At 50.3% G+C, this 24,792-nt stretch overlaps 2 protein-coding genes and 1 long non-coding RNA gene across 11 annotated transcripts; 2 read left to right on the top strand and 1 right to left on the bottom strand.

The window, feature by feature from the left end:
* The first annotated feature begins 1,041 nt into the window (after positions 1 to 1,041).
* LOC145716208 (uncharacterized) lies at positions 1,042 to 4,231 on the top strand. Its single transcript, XR_014138723.1, has 2 exons — positions 1,042 to 2,910; positions 3,128 to 4,231. It is a non-coding gene; the product is annotated as an uncharacterized LOC145716208 (long non-coding RNA).
* Positions 4,232 to 10,455: 6,224 nt separating this feature from the next.
* Positions 10,456 to 14,048, top strand: CHRNA10 (cholinergic receptor nicotinic alpha 10 subunit). Its single transcript, XM_081797324.1, has 5 exons — positions 10,456 to 10,519; positions 10,768 to 11,063; positions 11,456 to 11,610; positions 12,341 to 12,873; positions 13,591 to 14,048. Exons 1-5 carry the CDS (start codon positions 10,456 to 10,458, stop codon positions 14,046 to 14,048), a joined length of 1,506 nt encoding a protein of 501 aa, XP_081653450.1.
* Positions 13,170 to 24,589, bottom strand: ART1 (ADP-ribosyltransferase 1). 9 transcript variants are annotated; one of them, XM_081798757.1, is made up of 7 exons: positions 24,528 to 24,589; positions 23,151 to 23,180; positions 22,187 to 22,246; positions 18,915 to 19,035; positions 17,886 to 18,666; positions 16,779 to 16,820; positions 13,170 to 15,228 (listed from the first exon to the last, which is right to left on the bottom strand). In XM_081798757.1, the coding sequence occupies exons 4-7, from the start codon at positions 18,978 to 18,980 to the stop codon at positions 15,149 to 15,151; spliced, it is 969 nt and encodes a 322-aa protein (XP_081654883.1). In that variant the 5' UTR covers positions 18,981 to 19,035; positions 22,187 to 22,246; positions 23,151 to 23,180; positions 24,528 to 24,589; the 3' UTR covers positions 13,170 to 15,148. The 9 variants fall into 9 exon arrangements, with proteins under 9 accessions (XP_081654883.1, XP_081654875.1, XP_081654876.1 ...); XM_081798749.1 differs by having other exon boundaries at positions 17,886 to 18,690; XM_081798750.1 differs by having other exon boundaries at positions 17,886 to 18,690; positions 23,151 to 23,176; positions 24,528 to 24,586.
* Between the last annotated feature and the right edge of the window lie 203 nt (positions 24,590 to 24,792).

Consider the following 24,792-nt stretch of genomic DNA (forward strand, 5'->3'; position numbering starts at 1 on the left):
ATAAACTATCCACAGAAGGAAGGAGAATTTGTCTCTTAAGTAGGTTTATGAGTTAACACTGTTTCAGAGTCAAAAGAGGGTTGGACTGAGTTAGGAAGCAGAACATAGTCATTTCTGACTCATATAGGGTAGAAGTGAGTGCCTGCCATGGAGGGATGAATCTTCAAGGCTTGTTTCTTCCTGCCTTGAATGTTCCATGAACATCAAACCTTTCCTACTATGTGCAGGAACTCTTGGTCACAGACTCCATGTCCCTGGGAAGCTCCAGAATTCAGTTTGGTCCCTGGTTTTCAGTCATCTTGCCAGACTTCGTGTCTGGATTTGCCTGAAGAGTTTGGATAAAACGTGGCAGGTTGGGTAGCCCTCCCTGTCCTTCCTATTCTAGCCCAAAGCATTTCCTACCCATTGTCTCCAGTCCCAGAACATAGAACCATTACTGAGGCAGGCAAGGAGCGGACTTTACGGGCAAGAGGAGGGCCTTTGCTACACTGCTCTCAGCTGTGGGGAGTCCCAGGTAAAGGCCTGTGACAGCTGGTATTAGGGCTGTCATGGACAACATGGCCACCTCTGGGTCTTTATGCATGAAGATTATGTAAAGGTTTTTATTAAAAAGTATATATATATATAAATAAATGATCTAGATTATTTTCCTCTTTTTCTGAAGCTACTTTCTTAAAAAAATAAAATGTTTATAGCATTCCTGCTCTTGGCTTTCCCTTTGTGTTTTTTCAGCCTTCTTACTCCAAGGATCTTTACAGTGGCCTCAGTTGATTTGCAGTCTAAAGGGAGATGGGTCATGGGTTAAAGAACAATCAAAGGCTAAATTTATTAGGGCAAATTTAGGGTGAGAGGGTTGAGACTATTAATTAATCCTGACTATTTATACATATATAAAGATTTTATCCATTCATTTGAGAGAGTGAGAGAGCTTGAGGAGGGGGAAGGGGGAGCAGCAGAGGGAGAGGGAGAAGTAGACTCCTCGCTAAGCAGGGAGCCTGATGTAGGGCTTGATCCCAGGACCCTGGGATCATGACCTGAGCCAGAGGCAAACGCTTAACCATCTGAGCCACCCAGGTGCCCCTGACTGCTTATATTTATATAAATACATTTATAAGCATATATTTATGTGCTTGGCTTCCCAGTGGGGGATAGGGAAGAGTCTCATTGCCCTTAGGAATATACTTAGGATTCAAAGCCTGGCTCTTCTATTCTGGGGGTTTTGTTTGTTTTTAAATCTCGGGTCACACTTCACTCTTAATTTCATTTTCCATTGTGTAAAGGGGATGATGATCATGAATGTTGCTGCTAAACACAGCTGTTTTCCAGAGGGAATAAGTCTGATGTGTACTATTTGGATTTTTTTTTTTTCTGTTAAACTGAAGGTGTGAGCAAATTACAGTTAAGATTAGGCCAAAGATGCTGGGACATGGAGGAATTTGGAGATAAAGCAGAGTGGATCTGGGGCTTCCCTTTAATTTAGAACCCCAAGGACAAGGGTAACTCCTGGGAATCTCCCTCCATTACTGACTGTGAACCTGAGTCACAGAGCATTGCTGGGCTTCTGGCAAAGAAGTCCTGTTGTGGTTTCCTTGTGAGAGGTGTTTTGTGAAAAGAGAGTGTGCTATAGAAATGGTTAGCCTTTAGAAGTGTTAAGAATTGTGAATATGGGCAGTATTTACTCTTAAAACTAGTATTTCATATATATATATATGGCTCTAAGTCAAATGTTTATCATAGCAGCTGTGTTACATCAGAGACAAGTTACAGTTCAAAGTTAATGATAGGGGCGCCTGGGTGGCTCAGTCGTTAAGCCTCTGCCTTTGGCTCAGGTCATGATCCTAGGGTCCTGGGATTGAGCCCCGCGTCGGGCTTCCTGCTCTGCGGGAAGCCTGCTTCTCCCTCTCCCTCTCCCCCTGCTTGTGTTCCCGCTCTCACTGTGTCTCTGTCAAATAAATAAAATCTTAAAAAAAACAAAAAAACCCACCAAAGTTAATGATAAAGATTGGGATCTAGCCCCACGTCGGGCTCCCTGCTCAGTGGGGAGCCTTCTTCTCCCTCTCCCACTCCCCCTGCTTGTGTTCCCTCTCTCGCTCTCTCTGTCAAATAAATAATCTTTAAAAAAAATAGTATTTCTCTAAAAAAAAATAAATAAATTATAAGTTTCTAAATAATTTAAAAGCAGGAATCCATTTTCTCAAAACTCAACAGACTTGTAGAATCATACAACATCCAAAATAAGTGTATTTCCTTGGCAGAGTGCTGGAGTAATGCCAAAATCAAAGTCAGGATAATTTTGGAGATTAAATGTTGGATTAGCCAAGCCAAGGCCTGCAGAGTAGCTGCGCTTTTCAGATGTTTTACTCTTTGACTCAGTTGCTACTTTGTATTAACAGAAAATTACTCTAGATTTTTTGTTCTGTTTTAAAGAATCAGCTCTTCCTCTTATTGACCCAATTTTACCAGAGTTCTGTATTGTAATGTATTGATTTCTGCATTCATTTCTTATGTTTTCCTAAGGGTTTTTTTTAACCTTTTACTGTAGGGATTTTCACCTATGAAAAAGTAAAATGGTATAATGAATCCACAATGAACATTTGTGACAATCCTCCAATATTACTTCATCTTTACCTCCATTGTTATTCTACCCACCCCACAATGGTATTTCTAAGGCAGATCATTTCATCAATACCTAAGCATTTCTAACAGGTGATTTTTTTTTTTTTTTTATTTTAGAGACGGCATGTGTGAATGGGGGGAGGGGCAGAAGGAGAGGGAGAATCTTAAGCAGGCTCTACACCCAGGGCAGAGCCTGATGTGGGGCTCAATCTGATGACCCTGAGATCATGACCTGAGCTGAAATCAAGGGTCAGAGACTTAACCGACTGAGCCACCCAGCCACCCCACTAACAGGTAAATTTTTTTTGTTTTTTTTTTTGTTTAAGATTTTATTTATTTGCGAGAGAGAGAATGAGAGACAGAGAGCATGAGAGGGAGGAGGGTCAGAGGGAGAAGCAGACTCCCCGCTGAGCAGGGAGCCCGATGCGGGACTCGATCCCGGGACTCCAGGATCACGACCTGAGCCGAAGGCAGTCGCCCAACCAACTGAGCCACCCAGGCGCCCTAACAGGTAAATTTTTTTAAACACAGTCACAGCACCCTTGTCCTACCAACAAAATTAACAATAATTCCTAGATAGCAACTAATGCCTTCTGTATTTCCAAATTTCCCCACTTGTCTCAAACTATATTTTTATGGTTGAATTGTTTGAGATTTATTTATTTTTGAGAGAGAGAGAACCTGCATGAGCATGGTGTGGAAGGGCAGAGGGAGAGAGAGAATCTCAAGCAGACTCCGTGCTGAGTGTGGAGCCCAATGCCGGGCTCGAACCAACAACCCTGAGATCATGACCTGAGCTGAAATTAAGAGTCAGACACAACTGAGCCACCCAGGCACCCCATGGTTGAATTGTTTGAATTAGGATCTCAACATGGTCCACACTTTACATTTGATTTTTTTTTTTAAGTCTCAAGTATCTTAATCTATTACCAATGTTCTTCCCCCCCCTTTTTTTTAATGCCCTTTGTTAAAGTAACTGGGTCATTTGTCCTTTAGATTCGAGAACCAGGGGGCGCGTGGGTGGCTCAGTCGTTGGGCGTCTGCCTTCGGCTCAGGTCATGATTCCAGGTCTTGGGATGGAGCCCCGCATCGGGCTCCCTGCTCGGCGGGAAGCCTGCTTCTCCCTCTCCCACTCCCCCTGCTTGTATTCCCTCTCTCGCTGTGTCTCTCTCTGTCAAATAAGTAAAATCTTTAAAAAAATAAAAATCATTAGATTCGAGAACCAGAACATTCTAGGTTTGGCTGGTTGTGCCTCTACTTCCTATATACCGCTCCTTCCTATATACTCCCCTTTACTTCCTAAATACTGCTGGTTAGATCTAGAGGCTTGATTAGATTCAGTTTACTTCTCTCAGCAGCCCCCTCCACCCCCCACCAGTTAACAGATGGTGGTGTGTTTTATCACTTCAGAAGACTCATGTTTGGTTGTCCCACTTTCAGTGATGTTAAGATTATTGATTTAGGTGTTGTGAGTCTTATTCACCCTTTATATAACTTCCCATCAACCTTCCACCTAATGATAATCAGGGCTAAGAGTCATTATTTCATTATTGTATATCCCTTGTCTTTTTGTATGTGTTGATTCATTATTTTCAAAATAGAGACTTAAATCATATAGTTACTGTGCAGTTAATTTTTTTTTACTTTGTGTTCCCACCCCCACCACCCCCACTGCTTCTTAAAAGTTACTCACAAACTTTTGGATTTTTTTTCAATATAACATTTTCACCCCAAAATACAGTAAATATGTTATAAGAAATATTTTAGCTTTTTTTTTTCAGGTAAACACCAATTTACACATCAGTCTCTAGTCAGAGACTATACTACGGAAATGAGACAGGGAAACTGAAGGGACCCCAGGAGAGAAAAAGCTGGGTTTTTTTCTTTTGCTACTTTTCTGGCTTCTATTCTTGCTGGACCTGCACCCCCAATGCACTTTACACATGCCTTGTAATGCAAATAGCCTATATCCTCCTTGTAAGGGACGGAGAGTTAATGATTCTCTAGAATAAATAACATCTAAGGAAGGACCAGGTGAGAATGACCAGAGGAAGCTATCATGTGCATTCCACACCACGGGAGCCAGACATCCCAACACCAAGACCTCCTGGCTCCAAGCAATAACACCTGGGCCCTCGTCTTTGTTCTAACCAGTTCCTGAATGCCTGAGAGGACACATACGCTAGACCACCATCCCCAATAAAACCCCCAGGCCCTGAACAAAGATGAAATTCATTTACTTTTTCTTTCTAAGTCTCCCAGATACTCTCTCTCTCTCCCTATGTATATATCTTTAATAAATTGCTTTCACCACCTGCTGGCTCAAATTTGATTTTTATCCCATGTGAAACCAAGAACCCTCTTGACTGGCATTTGAGAGAGAGCACACAAGTGAGGGGGAGGGGCAGAGGGAGAGGGAGAAGCAAACTCCCTGCTGAGCAAGGAGCCCAACGCCAACACAGAACTCAATCCCAGAACCTGGGATCATGACCTGAGCAGATGCTTAACCAACTCAGCCACCCAGGCGCCCCAAGAATTTGAATTGTGTGTCATATGTAAATGAATCCCAAATGTGTTATTTTGCAAATTGAAGCTAAACAGATAAAAAGCATGTTTAACTCTTGGGTCTCCTGTATGTGCACTACTTCCTTGCTGTTTTGAAGCACTCTTGAAGTTAGCCTTTATTTTGCCCTTGAGGTATTCTGCAAAACTTTTTTTTTTAAGTAAACTCTACCCCAAACGTGGGGCTTATGACCCCAAGATCAAGAGTTGCATGCTCTACCAACTGAGCCAGCCAGTGCCCCTGCAAAACATTATTTTTAAGTGTAATTTCTTGTGCCCCCAAAAGACTGAATAATTATTGAGGAAAATGGTACAGGAAAAAAGAATATATATTTCACCCTCACACCAAATACCAACCACTCACTCTTAAGTCTTATCTTTCTTCTTTGGCAGGTACAGTAAACCTGCATTACATTAGTTATGAACCAACTAAATTGATTTTAATTCTATATTTTATGTTATTATATAGGAAAATTCACTTTTCTTTTGGTATGCATTTCTGTTAATTTCAACACATACAGATTTGTATAACCACTCCATAGTCATAATATAAAATGTTCTGTCGGGGCGCCTGGGTGGCTCAGTCATGATCCTGGAGTCCCGGGATCGAGTCCCGCATCGGGCTCCCTGCTTGGCAGGGAGTCTGCTTCTCCCTCTGACCCTCCTCCCTCTCATGCTCTCTGTCTCTCATTCTCTCTGTCTCAAATAAATAAAATCTTTAAAAAAATAAAATGTTCTGTCATCCAAAAAACTCCCTCTTCCTATCCTTTTATAGTCATACCCTACCAAAACAGTCTTGAGAAAGAACAAAGCTGGAGGACTCACATTTCCTGACTTTAAAGCTTACTACAAAGCCATAGTAATCAAAACAGTGTGGTATGGGCATAAAAACAGACATATAGGCTAATGGACTAGAACAGAGAGCCCAGGAATAAACCCTTACATATATGGTCAAATGATTTTTGATAAGGGTGCCAAGACCATTCAATGGGAGAAAGGACAGTCTTTTCAACAAATGATGCTAGGAAAACTGGATATCCACATGCAAAGAAATGAAGTTGGACCTTTATCTAAACACCATTCACAAAAATTAAGGATGGGTCAAAGACTTAAACATAAGAACTAAAACTATAAAACTCTTAGAAGAAAACATAGGGTAAAAGCTTCACAACATTGGATATGGCAATTATTTGTTGGATATGACTTCAAAGTGCAGGCAAAAAAAATAATATATAGACAAATTGGACTTTAAAAAATATTTAAAATTTTGTTCACCAAAAAAATAAATCAACTGAGTAAAAAGCAACCCATAGAATGGAAGAAAACATCTGCAAATTATATACCTCAATAAGGAATTAATATCCAGAATACAGAGAGAACTCCTAGAACACAACAACAACAAAACCCAATTTAATAAATGGACAAAGGACTTGAATAGACATTTCTCCAAAGAAGACATACAAATGGCCAATAAGCACATGATACGATGCTCAACCACTAGTTATTATGGAAATGTAAATCAAATACAGTGACATACCACCTTATACCCGTTAGGATGGCTAGTATAAAAACAAACAAAATAAAATAACAGCTCCTGGTAAGGATGTGGAGAAATGGGAATCTTTGTACCCTGTTGGTGGGGAAAAAAAATATTATAGCCACTGTAGAAAGTAGTATAGCAATTCCTCAAAATATAAAAAATAGAATTACCATATGACCTGGTGCTGCATTCCATTTCTGGGTATATAATCCAAAAGAACTGAAGCAAAGTCTTGAAGAAATATTTCTACTTCCATACGGAGCAGCATTATTCACACTAGCTAAAATGTGGAAGCAACCTAAGTATTCCTCAGGGAATGAATGGATAAGGAAAATGTGGTATATACATCCAATAAAATATATACAGCCTTAAAATAAGGAAGTTCTGACATTAACCAAAATGGATGAATCTTTTTTTTTTTAAGATTTTATTTATTTGACAGAGAGACAGCTAGAGAGGGAACACAAGCAGGGGGAGTGGGAGAGGGAGAAGCAGGCTTCCCACGGAGCAGGGAGCCCGATGTGGGGCTTGATCCCAGGACCCTGGGATCATGACCTGAGCTGAAGGCAGACGCTTAACCAACTGGCCACCCAGGCGCCCCAAAATGGATGAATCTTGAAGATATTATGCAAAGTGAAATCAGCTGACCTCAAAAAAACAAATATGTGATTTAGAGGTGACTGGGTAGCTCAGTTAGTTAAGCGTCGGCCTTTGGCTCAGGTCATGATCCCAAGGTCCTGGGATCGAGTCCAACATCGGGCTCCCTGCTCGTCAGGGAGTCTGCTTCTCCCTCTCCCTCTTCCCCTCCCCCCTGCTTGTGCTCTCTTGCTCACACACTTTCTCTCTCTCTAATAAATAAAATCTTTTTAAAAAATGACATATGTGATTCCACTCACATGAGTTATTAAGTCAAAATCATGGAGATAGAAACTAGAATAGTGGTGGCTAGGGGCTGGGGGCTTGTGAATCTAAGTGTGTGTTCCTGAAGATAGAATATTCGAACTAACTCACTGGGATTATAGTATAAATACCTTTGGTTGACTACTGTGCATCAGGCAATATGCTAGGCACTTGCCTTGTGTTATTGCTTGTCTCGTTTAATCTTTATACCTTCTGAAGTGAGGACTGTTAATTCCATTATCCTGTATGAGAAAACAAACCCAGAGAGTTTCAGTATCTTGCCCAGGTCAAACAGCTCATAAGACAGAGCTGAAAGTGCCTGTAAAGCCTGTGTTTTCCCTGCTACCCAATGTCACCTATGGTGTTTGGGCATGGGTGAGACATTCAAAGGATGCCCAGCAGCATGGCTGACAGGACCTGGGTACTGGTTGGGTTGTAGGGGGAGGGCAGAAAGGAAGGATAATTCCCAGATTTCTGGCTGAGGTCACGGCGGGGGGCGGGGATGGGTGCTTTGCTGAGAGGGAAAACACAGAACAAAGAACAGTGGGGAGAACACTGAGACTCAGATCAGGATGGCTGTAGGGAGTTGGAGATGAGGATGTGAGCTGCATCTCCCGCTCTGTGGGGCCACCTGGAGCCACAAGCTCAGCTAAGGCTTATCCCCATTCCCACCAGGACGGGAGAGCTTTGCTTGGCACAAAGTGCCTAGCCTGGACAGATGTGCTCCATCTCTCACTGAAGGCAGAGGTGACAATCTAAAGGGAGCCTCAAAGCAGGTGGGGGGATGGGGTAACTGGGTGATGGGCATTAAGGAGGGCACGTGATGTAATGAGTACTGGGTGTTATATGCAACTGATGAATCACTGAACTTTACCTCTGAAACTAATGATATGCTATATGTTAATTAACGGAATTTAAATAAATTTAAAAAAAATAAAGGGAGCCTCAAGAATTCAGCAATGGGGACGCCTGGGTGGCTCAGTCGGTTAGGCGTCTGCCTTCAGCTCTGCTCATGATCCCAGGGTCCTGGAATCGAGTCCCGCATCGGGCTCCCTGCTCAGCTGGGAGCCTGCTTGTGCCCTCTCTCTCTGACAAATAAATAAACGAAATCTTAAAAAAAAAAAAAGAATCCAGCAATGGTGGCAGAGCTGGGAGGAAACACCATCCACGGCTCTGGCCCCTCACACCCTTAAGCCCAGTCTTTTGCAGATCCTGACCCCAGGATCTCTGCCCTCCAACGCCTCACGCTGGCCTTGAGCTGAGCCTGGGTGCTGCATTACAATTTGAATAATTCAGGTCCCAGTAACCTGAGGTGTCAGCTTCAGTTGCTCTGTTCCCATGGGCACAGGTGTCCCAACCCTGTAAATAAGCTAATGAAAAGGGCAAAGGGGAGGGGCCTGCAGCTCTGTGCCTCAGAGGGCTCAGGGCTGATGGAGAGTCCCTGCCCCTGTTCTGCTGAGAATGTGCCAGGCTCATCCGGAGTCCAGGTATGGGGGACAGAGAAAGGAAGTTAGGGGGCTGAAATAGAAGGAGAAAGGAAGAGAGTGGAAGGAAGACCGAAGTCAAAGAGGCAAAGAGCAAGAAAGAGTTCCAGAGGAAACGACACAAGGAAATGGACACAGAGGGGCTGAGTGAGAGGAAAGGGGGGAGGGGGATAGAGACAAGGGCAGGGACAGAGGCCAGAAGAGGCAAGGACCAGGGGAGGAGAAGGAGCAGATGCCAAGATCAAGTACCAAAATCCAAGGGCAGGTACAAATAGGAGGGTCAGAGAACTGGAAGGGCCGCAGGGCCCAGCAGAGATCTCAGTCTTACTTCTTACTTCCAGGTATCATCCACACCATCCTTGCCAGCAAGGCCTGATGCTGCCCTCAGTCGGGTCCCGAGGCTCACACCCAGAGACCTGCCCTACCTCTTGCTGTGGCAGGACCATGGGACCCAGGAGCCACCGCCTCAGCCTCGGTCTCTCTGTCTCCAGCCTGGGCCTTCTGTTTCTGTTCTTACCGCTTCCAGGTGTGACGTGCAGTAAACCAGCCCTGTCTCTCTGGGCCCTGCGGCTGTTCCCTTCCCCCCAAATCTCTCTCCACATCCGATTTCTCTTTACTACTGTTCTGGGCACAAGCGCTCTATCTGGGTAGCATGGAGGATGGAGGTGCTGAGGAGGATGACAGGGGACCTGCCTGCCTGGAGTGAGAGCAGTGATGGAAAAGCCAGGGGGTAGGGGTGGGGCAGATCATGAAGGACGTTGAATGCCAGGCTGAGTTTGGACTTTATCCAGCAGGCAATGAGGAGCCACTGAATAGTTTTAAGCAGCTACCGGCCTGGTCAGACTTGAGTGTTTAAAGGCCTGATCTCAGAAATGTGGGGGATGCTTAGAGAGGCTGCACCCGCAGCAGGAGCCATGAGGAGGCTGCTGCTGGGTCCACTCAAGCTGCGGGGGTGACTAGACATTCAAAGGATGCCCAGCAGCATGGCTGACAGGACCTGGGTACTAGTTGGGTTGCAGGGGGAGGGGGCAGAAAGGAAGGATAATTCCCAGATTTCTGGCAGAGGTCACGGTGGGGGGGATGGGTGCTTTGCTGAGAGGGGGAACACAGAACAAAAAACAGGTTTCAGGGGGGCAGGAAATGAGTTCATATTTTGGACCTGCAGAGTTTAAGGTGCCAATAGGACATTCAAGAGTGAACTGTTGTATTTATGGGTCTGGAGCTCAGGAGAAAAATCTGGGCTAAAAAAAAAAAAGCCAACGACAGGATTCTGGGGAACAATACTTGAGTCAGGGGCTGAAGACAAGGTGGTGTGTCACAGAAGCCTAGGGAAGGGAGTGTTTTCAGGACGGAATGGCCCAGAGCATCAGAAGCTTTGAAGAAATCCATAGATGTGCAGCTGGAAAAGTGGAAACAGGTTTGAGAGACAGCAGGGGCTGGTGGCAATGGGGTTCACAACACCTGGGGGAGAGGCGGGACTCTTGTCCCCTGTTTGGGCCCCTCTGACATTTGCAGTAGGGCAGGCAGAACCCATGTCCTTAGGAAGGGAAAGGGTGGGGAAGAAATCTGTCAGCCTTGCTCCAGAAGACAGCAGCAATTCCCTCCTCGGCCTCCACATCACTCTTCCGCGGAGGCAGTCCAGGGAGGAATGAGAGCCACAGCTAGATGGACAGAGCAGACCTCAGGAGGACCAGTCAGGTGGCCGTGAGATAGCAGAGCAGGTGACAGGGCCCCAGCCTTGCGCGGGTGGAGGGTGTGAGCAGAGGCCCCTGGCCAAGGGTCTCAGATGGACAACCCTTCTTCCTGGTCCCCCAGAGTGCTTGGGAGCCGAGGGCAGGCTGGCTCGAAAGCTCTTCCATGACCTCTTCACCAACTATACAAATGCCCTGAGACCTGTGGCAGACACAGACCAGGCTCTGAACGTGACCCTGGAGGTGACATTGTCCCAGATCATCGACATGGTGTGTTGTGGTGGTAGTGTCGAGGAACGGGGTGGGGGTGGGGGTAATGAGAGACTGGGATTATTCTCCAAGCATTTCTATAAATGTTAATATTAACAACAATAACAGCAGATACTAACTGCTGGGTGCCCACAGTGTGCCCACCACTTTGCACACTGACGCTCCTGCCTAGCAGGGATTATCACCCATGTAACTACTAAGGAAACTGAGGCCTAAAGAAGAAAAGAAACTGCCAAAGTCACATAGTAAGGTCAGGCCCGGGTAGGAACTGGCCTGTGAGCCAGCTGGGTTTGTGGGTGCCGTCTCGAGCTCTGTAGGTGAGTGTGTACACACAGGGAAGGGTGTGCATATACATGCGTCCACATCTGTGCCCACTCCCTGCCCCCGACTAGGATGAGCGGAACCAGGTGCTGACCCTGTACCTGTGGATCCGACAGGAGTGGACAGATGCCTACCTACGATGGGACCCCGACGCCTATGGTGGCCTGGATGCTATCCGCATCCCCAGCAGCCTCGTGTGGCGGCCGGACATCGTACTCTACAACAAGTACGGCCTGCCTTGGCCCCTCCCTTCTCCGAGCCCCTCCCTACGGTTGCCCTGGGCTCTAGGTATGCACTGATTCCCCAACCCCCCAACCTAACCTGGTTAGCCCGCTGCCCTGGAAGCTTTTCCCCCAGACGCTCCTAAGCTGCCAGGAGCTCACAGCCCCTCCATGACACCCCCTCTTCAACCTGTCCCAAGCCAACCCAGGCTGAATGCCTCCTGGGAACCCACTGTGTGGTCCAGGGCCAGTTCCATATCTCTCACAGAGAGGGATCTGGGGCACAAGTGCCTCTCGATGGCAAACTCCTCCCTTGCAGGCGGGCTCCAAGTCTCTGAGGACTCCCCGAGGGCCTGCCTAGGGTAACTTCCTCCAGGACCTAACCCTCTGGAGCATTCCTTTATGCCACCTAAACCAGTTCTGTGTTTCCCAGACAACATACGGCTCTGCATATTTTCCCCGGGGGCCCTCTAGGAGATTCGCAGATCACACTAAGCACCCCGGTGCCAACTTTTACAGTTGTGTTTTCACACTGCCCTGGCCTAGATCTGTGTCTCTTTGGGCCCAGCAGGCGCCACCCCTTCTAAGCCTCTGAAGGCACAAAGGTCCCTCTCTGCCACCCCCTCTCTCCTCTGCGCGGCCCCTGGTAGCCACAGGACCCCTGGTGGTCAGAGTGTCCCTGCAGGGGTCCGCCCGGCCTCCGCCTCAGGGAGCCCCGCCCCGCCTGCCCCGCAGGGCGGACGCACAGCCGCTGGCCTCCGCCAGCACCAACGTGGTGCTGCGGCACGACGGCGCCGTGCGCTGGGACGCGCCGGCCATCACGCGCAGCTCGTGCCGCGTGGACGTGTCGGCCTTCCCGTTCGACGCGCAGCGCTGCGGCCTGACGTTCGGCTCGTGGACGCACGGCGGGCACCAGCTGGACGTGCGACCGCGCGGCGCCGCCGCCAGCCTGGCCGACTTCGTGGAGAACGTGGAGTGGCGCGTGCTGGGCATGCCGGCGCGGCGGCGCGTGCTCACCTACGGCTGCTGCTCCGAGCCCTACCCCGACGTGACCTTCACGCTGCTGCTGCGCCGCCGCGCCGCCGCCTACGTGTGCAACCTGCTGCTGCCCTGCGTGCTCATCTCGCTGCTCGCGCCGCTCGCCTTCCACCTGCCCGCCGACTCCGGCGAGAAGGTGTCGCTCGGCGTCACCGTGCTGCTGGCGCTCACCGTCTTTCAGCTGCTACTGGCCGAGAGCATGCCGCCGGCGGAGAGCGTGCCACTCATCGGTGAGCCGCGAGGGTGCGGTGCTGGGCGGTGGCGGGGTGGGGAGAGTGAGGGGGTGGGGAGAGAGCCGTCCCCGCCTGGAGACTGTCCCCCACCCCGGCCGCACCGGTCTCCACCCTCCACCGGGGCGCGGCGGGGGAGCGGGAGCTGGACGGCCTAGCAGAGCAGCCCGATTCCGTGCGGGAGGGGGGCGCGTCCTGGGTGCATGCCTCATTCAGAGATTGAGGGGAGAAGGGTAGGCCCCTTCCAGGAAGGACACCCCACCCCTCACCTGTCTTAACAGGCAAAACGCCTTGAGTTCTGGCTGTGTGCCAGGCCCTCTCCTAAGCACTTGACATTTTTTTATTAACTCAGAGAGGCACCACCACAAACCTATGAGGTAGGTTCTGTTATCCCAGTTGTGCCAAAAGGATCAGTAACTTGCCCCAGATTGTGCGTGTACCATCTGAGAGTGTGACTTTTCACGGACTGTGGGGGAGTGCAGCGTCCAGCCGTGAGGAGAACAATTAGGCAGCAGGTAGCTTCTGAGAACTCACTTGTAAGAATAGGGGATGAGGAGATCTTGGCCCTTAACCTCCTTCCTGGATCCATCCATTGGGTTTGGAGAGTCCTGAGAGCCTCACGGCGGGTGAGCTGGTGCCTGTTTGTGTTGAGGCGGTGGGCAAGCTCAGGCTCCCTGAGTTCTTGTTTTGGGCCCCAGCTCACTCTCTCTCTTGCAGGGAAGTACTACATGGCCACCATGACCATGGTCACATTCTCCACGGCGCTCACCATCCTTATCATGAACCTGCACTACTGTGGTCCCAGTGCCCGACCAGTGCCAGCCTGGGCTCGGACCCTCCTGCTGGGACGCCTGGCAAGGGGCTTGTGCGTGCGGGAACGAGGGGAGCCCTGTGGGCAGTCTAGGCCACTTGAATCACCCCCCAGTCCCCAGCCTCCTGACGGAGGTGCTCGCCCTCCAGCAATTCCTTGCCGCGAGCCACAGTGTCTGTGCCGTCAGGAAGCCCTACTGCGCCACGTAGCTACCATCGCGAACACCTTTCACAGCCACCGGGCTGCCCAGCGCCGCCATGAGGACTGGAAGCGGCTGGCCCGTGTCATGGATCGCTTCTTCCTGGGCATCTTCTTCTCCATGGCCCTGGTCATGAGCCTCCTGGTGCTGGTGCAGGCCCTGTGAGTCCCAGGGGTCTGGTGCAGCCACAGCCCCTCCAGACTGGGATGGAAAGGCCAGGTGGTGGTTGGCTCTCGGATAGGCCACCCAGTCTCTCCCCACTGTGCCTGAGAGCTGGGGACACCCTCTCTGCAGGATCAGCACTGCTGACTTCACAAACCACAGGGATCACTTGTCTATATGCCTTAAACTTTAAGGGAAATCCAGAGCTTGCCACTCCCCTAATTCCTACAGAAGAGGAATTCTGAGAAGGGCCAAGGTCGAAACGCAGTCTGGAAGGACTGAACTGAATTTTGATGCTGCGTGTTAGAGATTTTGGTGGCAAGAGTGCAAGCTACCGGAGAAACAGAACGACCGTGTTTCCTTGTCTTCTCTTCCTTCCTCGGTGGCTGTTGTGTTAGGGACTTGATCGTGCCTGTCCCTGCCTAGGGACTCAGGGAAGGGGATTCAGGATTCATTCTCTCATTTCCAGAACAGGAGGCCACATGAGGATTTGGCCCCAAAGCCCCAAGTCATAATAAAGACTGACTTCCCATGTTGTCTGGCACTACATCTGTGCTTTAGACCCAGTCCCTGCCCTCAGGAAGCTCACAGTCTGACATGGAAGACAAACATTGACACGTGGTGTAGGGAAGCAGCCAGGGACCTGTGGGAGCAAAGAGGCAGGGCCCCTAACCCAGCCAGCTGGGAGAGATCCGAGAAGGCTTCCTGGAGGAGTGAAAAGGAGCTTTCCAGGTGCACATGTGAGCCATTTGAGCAACATCAGCAAATACCGTGGCCAAGTGCTTTCCTCCCCAATCTTTCCCCAAACTAGTTTAATCTTCAATCTCCAAATGAGTGGTTGCCCGCTGTAGAGACCCCCACCCCCATTCAGTGACTCACTCTTAAAGCCTTGGGGAAGGCTCAGTCCCCAGATTCCCTTAATTCTCCATCAGCAAACCTGGCAGCTGCCAGAGAAAGTCCCAGAGTTCCCTGCAGAGGGAATCACCATGGATCCTGGCTGCTCTTAAAACACACGCGAGGTCGATATCCCCATGTCAGGTCGAGGCAGCACGTTGGGCAGGTGGGGCTGTTCATTGTTGGATGGATCATGGCAGGCCTGGACTCTATGGAAAAGTTCCCCCGACAAGGAACCAGAGCGGCAGTAGGAGGGACCAGACTGCAGAAGGGGGTCCTTGACCGATGGCTGTAGGAAAAACAGAGGCAGAGAGAGAGGTTTCGGGGCAAAATGAGGTACACAAAGAAACATGATGAGAAATGAGCAGAGTGGGCTGGAAACACTGACCCACAAGGTGCAGTGGGAGCCAGAGATGGAGAGCAAGAATTCAGGGAGGACGGCAGGCAGATGAAAGAGCCCTTGGTCCCCTTGCAGAGGTCCCTAGGAGGGTCTGTGCCCCTGCCTCCTACTGACACAAATGAGCCCTTGCTGGGTGGGATGAACAAGGGGAAGCCATGTGAGTGGGTTCTAGTGACGCTCATCTTTGCCCCTCTGCCCAGCCCCTGATTACTGGTGGACCGGGTGGGGGGGCGGGCGGGGGGATTCTAACCTTGTCCAGTGCTTGAGATGACATTACCGGCACTCAAGCTGGTTGGAGGCTGGAGATCTGGATTCTGACCCTGGCTCTGCCACTGACTGATTCTGTCCCCTTGGGCAGGTCACTTCTGTCTCTGGGTCTCCCTTTACTATATAATGAGGGCAATACTCCCTGTTCTTCCCCCTTCCAATATTTTATTACACAGTAAGGATAAAATGAGATGGTGTCTGGGGAGAGGTGGGGGCCAGGTAGTGTGGTGGTTCAGAGTTTGGCTGTCTGGACCCCACCCCTTACTAGCTGTGTGTGTAGGGCTGGTTGCTTCACCTCTCTGGATCTTAGTTAACCTCATGTGTAGAACAGGGGCAATGACAGTGCGTACACCACTGGGTCGTGGTGAGGATGCCTGGACTCTGAGTGGTACTGTGTCATGGAGAATGGTGGGGACAAAGAGGAGGCTGGGGCTCCTTCCTGCCCACTGTTCACAGAGCCCTGGAGGAGGGAGGTGGGGCCCAAGGGGGAGTAGTGGCTGTAGTTTCCCGGCCTATTCCAGTTGGTTTCCCTGGAAAAGCCCCTTCCCACCTGGGGAAGTGAGGCCCAGGCAGGCCCGGGTGCAGCAGGTATTCAAGGGAAGAAAAGAATCACAGCTGAAAGGGACCTGGGGATCGTCTAGTTTATATGCTTATTATACAGATAGGAAAACTGAGGCCCAGAAAGGGATTGATTGGTCAGAGAGGGAGTTAGGGCAGAGCCTGGATGAGAGTCCAGGTCTCCAGCACCCAGGGCCTGACCTCGACCTTGGAAGATGGTCTAAGGGAGCCCTGGGGGCAGTAATAGAGACAGTGGGTCCTGCGGCTGAAGGAGAAGGCCCAGGGAGGACTGTGGGAGTGGCCCTTCCCTCCATCCCCTCAGTGCAGCCCGGATCTCTCTGGGGCCCAATCAGTGGCCTCCTGTGAGGGAAAGGGGCAGCACCAGACTGGGGGGCAGGTGTGTCAGCTTGCATGACCACTGCCCCATACACACATATATGTCCTCTAAGAGAGGTTCACCACCCCCGCAGGGGTCTGCTTAAGAGGGTTTACTTGTTTTGATGAAAAGGGGGTTGTTTTCCTTTCAAGACGGATGTGCATCCAGGAGAGGAGTCCAACCCCAGGGCAGCCTGCTCATCCTTGAGCTGAGCCCCATAGAAGCTTGCAGCTCTTACCTGAGTTACCCAGACGGCAAGGCCTAGACTTGCACTGCTTGTCTGTAGGGAAGAAAGAATAAAGAATCAAAGGTTCAGTAGCTCTCAGGACAGGAAAGAACCCCAGAACCCTGTGGTCCATCCCAGCTTGTTCTCAGAGAAGCTAGTACATTTTCCCCTAACTCAGCTTCCTTCTGGTGGGACCTCCCTTGCCGGCATTTGACTTGACCTGTGAGCAGCAGAGCTAGAAGGGAGCCAGCCTTCAAAGCCAGGGTCTCTTCTGGGTGCTCCTCCTGCTTCCTTGGCTTGTAACTTTGCCTCCCAGTGTAACCACCTCTCCCACACCTTGTCCCAGGCAAGGAGGTACTGGTTCATGTACTTTGTATGTCTTCCTCACCTTCTGTCAACTCATGCACACCCACGATGCTGACCAAGGTGGAAATGGAAACTGCACTGGACCTTCTCCCATTTTAGATGTGGTCCACAGCTCCAGCCAACAACCTGCCTCTAATTATGCAAAGTGGGCCTCACTCAGCCAGGACCTGCGGCCCCTTCAGAGATAAAGAACCTGGGCCTGTCCTCATGATTCCACCTCTGGCTGGTCCTGGGGGATAGACAGTCTGAGCTAGGACTATGGGGCATGGCACCCAACTGCTGTCTCAGCACCCCACCTGCACCCCCACCCGGTCCACACGACAGCACAGGGTTTCCATTCAATCAAATACACGTGCCCCTCCTGGAAACTGAGTTTGGGCCTCTTACTCATACCTGGCAGCAATGGTCTGGGTGTCAGCGCTGTGGCCAGAAATTAATTGCCTTCCGGCTTCCAGCTGGAAGAAGAGCCTGACCAGTTCCGTTTGGCCCTCAAATGGCCACCTGCCTCAGTCAGGAAACCCTCTGCAGCCTCCCAGCAGGCAGGTGGCCAGCTCCAGCTTAGGTACCTCCAAGGACAAGTGGCATACTCCCTCAGAAGGTTGTCTCCCCTTAGATGCACAGGGTGGAGGGGCAGAGGGACAGGACTGGGTCCCCCTCACTGTTCATTTGATTGTGTTATTGATGTACGCGTCCCCTGAGACCGAGGGGGAGCCCGTCTTGAGCACAGGTGCTCCCAGCGTGCGCCCTACCTACCTTTAATGTACTCGCAGTTGTACGTGCTACGCTTGCCCAGGGCCCGGAGGTAGATGCGGGCGGGGCCCTGGGCGGGTCTGCTGGCATTGATCACCTGGAAGGTCTCGAAGGGGGGGATCAGCACCTCCTCCTCCCCAGGGAAGAAGGAGTAGCCCTTGATAGGTGCCCCGAGGCAAGTCCAGATGCCAAAGAAGGTGTCCTCCCCAAACTGCTGGGCTGCAACATTCTGCAGGGACGCGGAGGCAAACCCCCCCAGCCTGATAGTGGCCCCGGGCCCCGCCGGCCGGAAGCGCAGGCCGTGCACCCCTCGGAACACCTGGCGGCACTGGGGAGAAAGCTGGCCCCTGCCCAGCAGCTGTAGGGCCTCGGTCAGCAGGAAATGGAGTGTCTTGAAGGAGAAGTGGTGGAGGTAGTGGGCTCTGGAGCGGCCCGCCTCGCGCACGGCGGCGTTGAACTGCTTGTGCAGGGGGCTGTTGGCGGTGTAGGCCAGGAGGGCCACGCCGTGCTCATCGCGGAAGCCAGGGGGCGGCGGGGGCAGCCGGGTAGGCCTGGGGCCCCACTCTGGTCCCCAGGCCTGGCGGTCCTGCCACCGGCTGCTCGCCAGCGCCCAGCCATCAGCGTACACCTTGTTGGCCTGGAACTCGGTTTCGTTGAGGTCTGGGAGAGCGGCCGTCATGGCGGCTGCACAGCCGGCATACTGGTCATCGAAGGAGGCTGGGGCCATGTCCAGGGGCAGTTCTGGAGAGAAGAGGTCTCGTCGAGTGACGGGGTGGCCCTGGGCCTGGCGGAGGCGGAGCAGTGAGGCCTGAGAGGATGAGCCTCAGGAGAATGGGAGCCTATGGAGAAGGACACTGAAGGCGCCAAAGTAGCTGCGCTCTCAGAGACCGGGTCAGGGGCTGTCCCCCAGGCTGGGCGAGCCCCACCGGGAGTATCAGTCCTTCTCTCCTCCCGCGGCCCCTCCTCCCGGAGTTCCGAGCAAGCCAACAGTGCAGCTCCCTGCTGGCCTGGGCCCAGTGGGGAGCCCCGTACCTGCAGCAGTGCTTCCATGAGGCCCGTGCACACAAGCAGCAGAGAGAGCACGGCGGGCGTCTGCATGTTCGCGGCAGCCCTGGACAAGTTACTGTCTCTCTTTGGGTCTCAGTTTCTTCATCTAGAAAATGGGAATGCTAATCTGTACAGTTTAATAAACGTTAACAGACACCTAGTTTGTGTCACTCCCAGTGCTCGGCACAGAGTCACAACATAGAAAGGAAGGCTCAGGGCCCCTGGGTGGCTCGGTTAGTCAAGCGTCTGCCTTTGGCTCGGGTCGTGATCCCGGGGTCCTGGGATCGAGCCCCGCATCGGGCTCCCTGCTTAGCAGGGAGCCTGCTTCTCCCTCTGCTCCTCACCCTGCTGCTCGTGCTCTCTCTCTCTCTCTATCAAATAAATTAATAATCTTAAAAAAAAAAAGAAAGAAACGAAGGCTCGGAAGAGAAAGAGAGGACCCTTGCTGGAGGGAACATGGAAGACTTCCTGGAGGAGGTGTTATCTGAACAGGGTCTTACAGGAAGAATAGGAGAAGAAGGTTTCAATCAGTGGAGACTAGGATAGGAGAGGGACTTGGGGTGGAGAAGACATCCAGGGCAGCAGAAATGAGAAGAGCAAAGGTATTGGATGTAAAAAGTGAAAGACATTTTGTCCAGCGTGGCAGAGCTTGCAGTGAGGGAATGTTGGAAAGACCGGGCCCCGTCGTGAAAGGTCTTGACAGCCACGGTAAGAGGTCTGGGCTTCACCCCATGGGGGATGTGAGGCTGGAACAGGTCCAGGACTGGCCAGCTGGTGGGGCCATGGCAGTACTCCAGGGACAGGATCCAGCCACCCTCTCCCCCCACCCCACCCCGCCCCGCAGTCCTGCTGCAAACGGAACCCTCCTCCCCTAAGCTCCCAACTGCTTCCAGGGCGGGGACAGGTGTAGACCCCCAAGGGGTGAGGGAGGGGGTCTGGGAGATGGGAAGAGGATGGGGTGGGGAGTGAGGCTCCAAGAAGGCAGAGTCCCAGCAGTTTCTAAATCAGTCCTGCTGCTGCTTTGTTTCTTTCTTTACAAAGTAATGCCCCTTGTAGTGAAAAGAAAAAAGTATGAATGAGTCCAAGCCCCGGTTTTCTTTCTCTCTCCGTGTCATCTCTCACTCGTACCCGTGCCTGCTGTTACCGTGATCATAGTGTCCTGTAGGACCATTTTTGATGCATGTGCAAATAATTTAATACTTAAATATGCAGACACACATCGTTTTCTGTACACAGGCTGGTTTGTCTTTTTTTTTTTTCCAAAAAGAAAAAGGAACATGCTTTCATATACATATCCTGTAAGCTTTTCTCCAGGAAACACTATATCAGGGACTTCCTTCTACATCATATATACATATCTACCTATTCATTATAATGGCAGCATGGAATTTCGTAATGTAGTTAAACCATAATTTGTTCAACCATTTTCTTATTGATGGACATAGATTTTTTCCCTAATTTTTTGACATTTTTGACATTACACATAGTACTTCAGTGAACATCCCTGTGTAGAAATCTTTGTCTACTTGTGTGCATATTTTTTTTTAAATGTTTTATTTATTTATTCATGAGGGTCAGAGAGAGAGAGGCAGAGGCAGAGGGAGAAGCAGGCTCCCCGCCAAGCAGGGAGCCCGATGCGGGGCTTGATCCCGGGACCCTGGGATCATGACCTGAGCTGAAGGCAGATGCTTAACCATCTGAGCCACCCAGGCGCCCCTTGTGCGCATATTTTTATAGAAAAGATATCAAGTAGTTATTTGATGTTTAAAGGATATGAATTGTTTATTTGGCACTGCCAAATTGCCAGAGGCACTGGTCTGCCCGTCCACAACAATGAAGAGTGCCCTTTCCTCTACATCTTTGCTAGTGCTGGTTACCATGATCTCTTTTGAACTTTCACTTAACTGGTGGCCACAGATGGTATCTACTTTTTTTTTTTTTAAGATTTTATTTATTTATTTGACAGAGGGATCACAAGTAGGCAGAGTGGCAGGCAGAGGGTGAGGGAGAAGCAGGCTCCCGATGCAGGGCTCAATCCCAGGACCCTGGGATCATGACCTGAGTTGAAGGCAGACGCTTAACCAACTGACCCACCCAGGCGCCCCTGGTATCTACTTTTTAATTCACATCTCTGCTCACTAATAAGATCAATCTTAACTTTAATTTTTACTGTTTTAAAGTTTTAATTTTCTAAAGGTAATACATTTTCATTGTTCAAAATTTAAATAGTCCAAAGGCACACAGTGAAACACCTTTCTCTCACTAATTCCTCACCCCATCTCTCCAGAGGCAACCAACATTCCCATCTTCTGTGTGTCTTTCTAAAGATAGGCTATGCACATATAAGCAGATTCACAGGTATTCCTGTTTTCCTCCTTTTAAAATGGCAAGACAGTCAGTGGTTCTTTATCTTTGGGAATCTGATGAAAGCTGAAAATGGATATACATACCCTCACACAGTATTACATGAATTTCCGGTGCTTATGTCTCTGCCCCCCATCTCAGGTTAAGCATCCCTGCTCCATAATCCCCTCTGGTTCTTGGAGGTAAATGTTGATGGTTCAGCACCCCCCCACACACACACACACATCCACACACAGGTGCAGTGGAGAGTTCTGGTACATGCTGACACCTCAGCTCATGCCGAGCTTCCTACCTCTAGTGCTCTATATTATTTTTGTGTCCAGGGCTTTCTCCATCACCCTGTAAGCTTGCTCAGAGCAGCCCCAAAGTGCAGGGGATTTAATGTTCCCAGGGACAACCCTTAACCAAGGAGGGGTGGTAGATTCTCTTTGCTACCGAGGGTGCCAGGGGACTAAGCCCCAGTTGACCACAGTGGTTACAGTGTGTTCATTAACACACTTTTTGGGCAGGGGGGCTTTCCTCTCTTCTCCATCCCACTTTGCCACTCTTTCGCTTGTACTTTCTGGGATTAACTTACAAATAAGCTCACTACACCCAAGTCCTTGTCTCTGGATCTGCTTTGGGGGGGATCTAAACCGAGAGAGGGTCTTTTTGGATCACATACCATCAGAATGTGGCCCAGAACTGTCCCTTTAGCCTGGACCCCAGAATGACCCACATAAGGAGCAGACCTGAGCCCAGCCAGCAGACTGGCAGCCTGAAGCAGAGGACCCTGATCAAACCCACTTCAGCCACTCGGTAGCCAACTTGAGGACTCATGAGCGTGAGAATAAATCTTTGCATGCCACTGAGATTGTGGAACGTAGCAAAATGGTGATTCAGCAGAAACTCACTAGGCTGACTCTGGCTCTTGCTGCCTCTCTCTGGCCTTTGTTTCTTTCCCCATCTCTGTCCTGCAAAGACAAGGCAGTGAGAGAGAGATTGGGGGCTTGAGAAATCAGACTGAGGACATTGACGCATGTGGCCTAAGATACTGGTCGTGAGGATGGACCCAGAATTACTAGGTGTAATTTACTAGACTTGGTGTCTGATGGGATATAGGAGATGTGTCAGAGGGAAAAACCAAGGATGACATGCAGGCTTCCATGCTCTAGGTTGCCAACACAGAGGAGGAGCAGAGTGGACTTCAAAAGCTCATCTTGCCCATCCCAGCACATGGTAGGTGCTCAATAAAAAATGAATGAACCATCATCTTTGGAGGGGAAACAGTGAATTCAGTTTGGCACGTGTGGACTCTTAAGGGGCAAATGTCCAAGAGATAAAAGAATGGACAGTAAGATGAGACATTTGAGTGATATGTGTGTTGAAGTCAGAAAAGACATGAGATCCCCAGGAAGAGAGGAAAAAGAGGACTGAGCAGCAAAGAAAGCTGCTTGAAGCCAAAGCACCGGTGGACCAAGACACCTTGGGTTTCTAGAAGCTCTTCACTTGGGTCCCATGAAGTACCCCAGTATCCTTGTGATAATTCCTCTTTAGGCTTCATCTAGCTTGTGGTGATTCCTGTTAACTTGCCATCAGACGAGTCTCATGTAATATCTATCCCCATTATTCACCAAGTCACCCAAGATGGTCACTTCATCAAACACATTTGATCATTCATCAAACACTAAACTAGTTGCCAGCTAAATGTTAATCACAATATGGGTCCATCCTAGAAGCTCCTTCCCTTTCCCCGTCCCTTCCATGGCTCAATCTGCCCCTGCCTCCCCCTTGATCTCCACTGTCACCCCTGCTGACCCACCCTCCACAGAGCAGGAAGACCAGTGTTTCTCAAGCACAACTGCTCAGGTTGCTTACCTGCTTAAGAACCCTCTGTGCCAAACCTGACTGGAAGAAATAACATACAGAGTAAAAATGCAGAGATGAAAATTATGAGGGAAGAGATGAGAACACATCTAAAAGGAAAAAATACCAGCAAAATACAATTTCCCTCCACGCCCTCAGGACAGAGCCCTCCTCATGCTGGCATTTGAGGTGCTCTGTGACCTAGCCCTCCACAACATCTTCAGCCTTGTGCCCTGCCGTTCCCCCCCGCACCGTGCGTGGCTTCTACAGAACAGAACAAAGCTGCAGGTGAGGCTCCATTCTTCCCTCCCTGTGGCCCTGCACACATTGCCATCCTGCTATCCACTTTTCAAGACTTAGCTCAGGGGTCACCTTCTCCAGGGAGCCCTCCGACTTCTCTGTGATCTTCAGTCACCCTGTGCTTTCCTCGGTCACTGTCCTAATCATACTGTGCTGCCCTTATGTGTCTGGCTCCCCTGCTGGCCTGTGAGTTCCTTGAGGGCAGGGACCAGGCATGACCCATGCTGTGTCCCCAGAGCTCAGCACAAGCCAGGCACAGATGAGGCCTCCTGGAATGTCTGCTGAGTCTGAGAGCTTTCTGGGTGCAGCTAACAGTGTAGACCACTGCAAGAGCAGGTAGATTGATGACTTTGGTGAGCAGTGTTGGGGGGGATGGGGTGGGGCCAGAGTGATGGTGTGGTTATGGGAGGTGAGGAAATGGAGGCACTGGGCAACCCCTTATATCTTACCTGCTCTTCTGTTTTTCCTCTCATCCTGCTCAGGGCACTTGTCAGTTTCTCCTCATCCAGACCCTCACTGAACATTCCCTTCTGGGGATGTGACTCCAGATCTCTTCCCCAGGAACCCCCCAATTTCCCAATGTCCCCAAACCCTCCAGGTATCCTGAACCTCTCCATCAGAGGCGCTATGGTCTGAATGTTTATGTCCCTCCAAAGTTCATATGTTGAAATCCTGATGTCTGCTGTGATGGCTTTAGAAGGTGGGGCCTTTAGGATATAATTAGTTCATGAGGGCTCTGGGATTACTGTTCTCATAAAAGAGACCCTGCAGAGCTCCCTAGCCCCTTCCACCATGTGAGGACATAGTGAGAAGGTGTCCGCTATGAGCCAGAAAGAAGGCCTTCACTTGACCATGCTGGCACCCCGATCTCAGATTTTCAGCCTCCAGAACTATGAGAAATAAATGTCTGTTGTTTATAAGTTAACTCAGTCTGTGGTATTTCATAGCAGCCTGAACAGACTAAGACAAAAGGTGCCCTGAAGCTGTTCCTAACGACTCCTAGAACTCCACCATCAGTACCCCAAATTTCCCCTTTAAAAAAAGTCTTTCCCTGCCCTGTACCCAGGAGGAGGGTGGTGTGCCCCTTACCTAGGCCTTCTCCAGGGAAGCTGGTGTCGGTCTCCAGTGATGGCCACCGGGGGAGGGGGAAGGCAGGTTTCTCCTTTATACTGTCAGTCCCCCACCCCTTGTACCCACACAGCTGCTCAGAAATGTGACACTCCCCCATCTATTTCTGGATGTCTCCTGAAGGCTTGGGAACACTAGCCTCTGCCCAGTCTGCCCTGGGCCAGTGTACCTCCCATAAAGAAGGGAACCTCTGAGGCCAGAGAGAAGGTGGGCTGAGGCATCGAGG

This window comes from Leptonychotes weddellii, chromosome 11 (genome assembly GCF_054177405.1).
Source record: "Leptonychotes weddellii isolate Sample4059 chromosome 11, ASM5417740v2, whole genome shotgun sequence".
Lineage (NCBI taxonomy): Eukaryota > Metazoa > Chordata > Mammalia > Carnivora > Phocidae > Leptonychotes > Leptonychotes weddellii.

What these genes read in the sequence shown, in the direction of transcription:
- CHRNA10 (XM_081797324.1), top strand. Translation starts at nt 10,456, where the DNA reads ATGGCCCAGAGCATCAGAAGCTTTGAAGAAATCCATAGATGTGCAGCT. An exon ending in TGTCCCAGATCATCGACATG is followed by an intron (nt 11,064 to 11,455) that starts GTGTGTTGTGGT and finishes GCCCCCGACTAG; the next exon opens with GATGAGCGGAACCAGGTGCT. An exon ending in GACATCGTACTCTACAACAA is followed by an intron (nt 11,611 to 12,340) that starts GTACGGCCTGCC and finishes CCTGCCCCGCAG; the next exon opens with GGCGGACGCACAGCCGCTGG.
- ART1 (XM_081798752.1), bottom strand. Translation starts at nt 18,980, where the DNA reads ATGCAGACGCCCGCCGTGCTCTCTCTGCTGCTTGTGTGCACGGGCCTC. An exon ending in TCATGGAAGCACTGCTGCAG is followed by an intron (nt 18,691 to 18,914) that starts GTACGGGGCTCC and finishes TCATCCTCTCAG; the next exon opens with GCCTCACTGCTCCGCCTCCG. An exon ending in TTGCCGTCTGGGTAACTCAG is followed by an intron (nt 15,229 to 16,778) that starts GTAAGAGCTGCA and finishes TTTTTCCTACAG; the next exon opens with CCATCGGTCAAGGACCCCCT.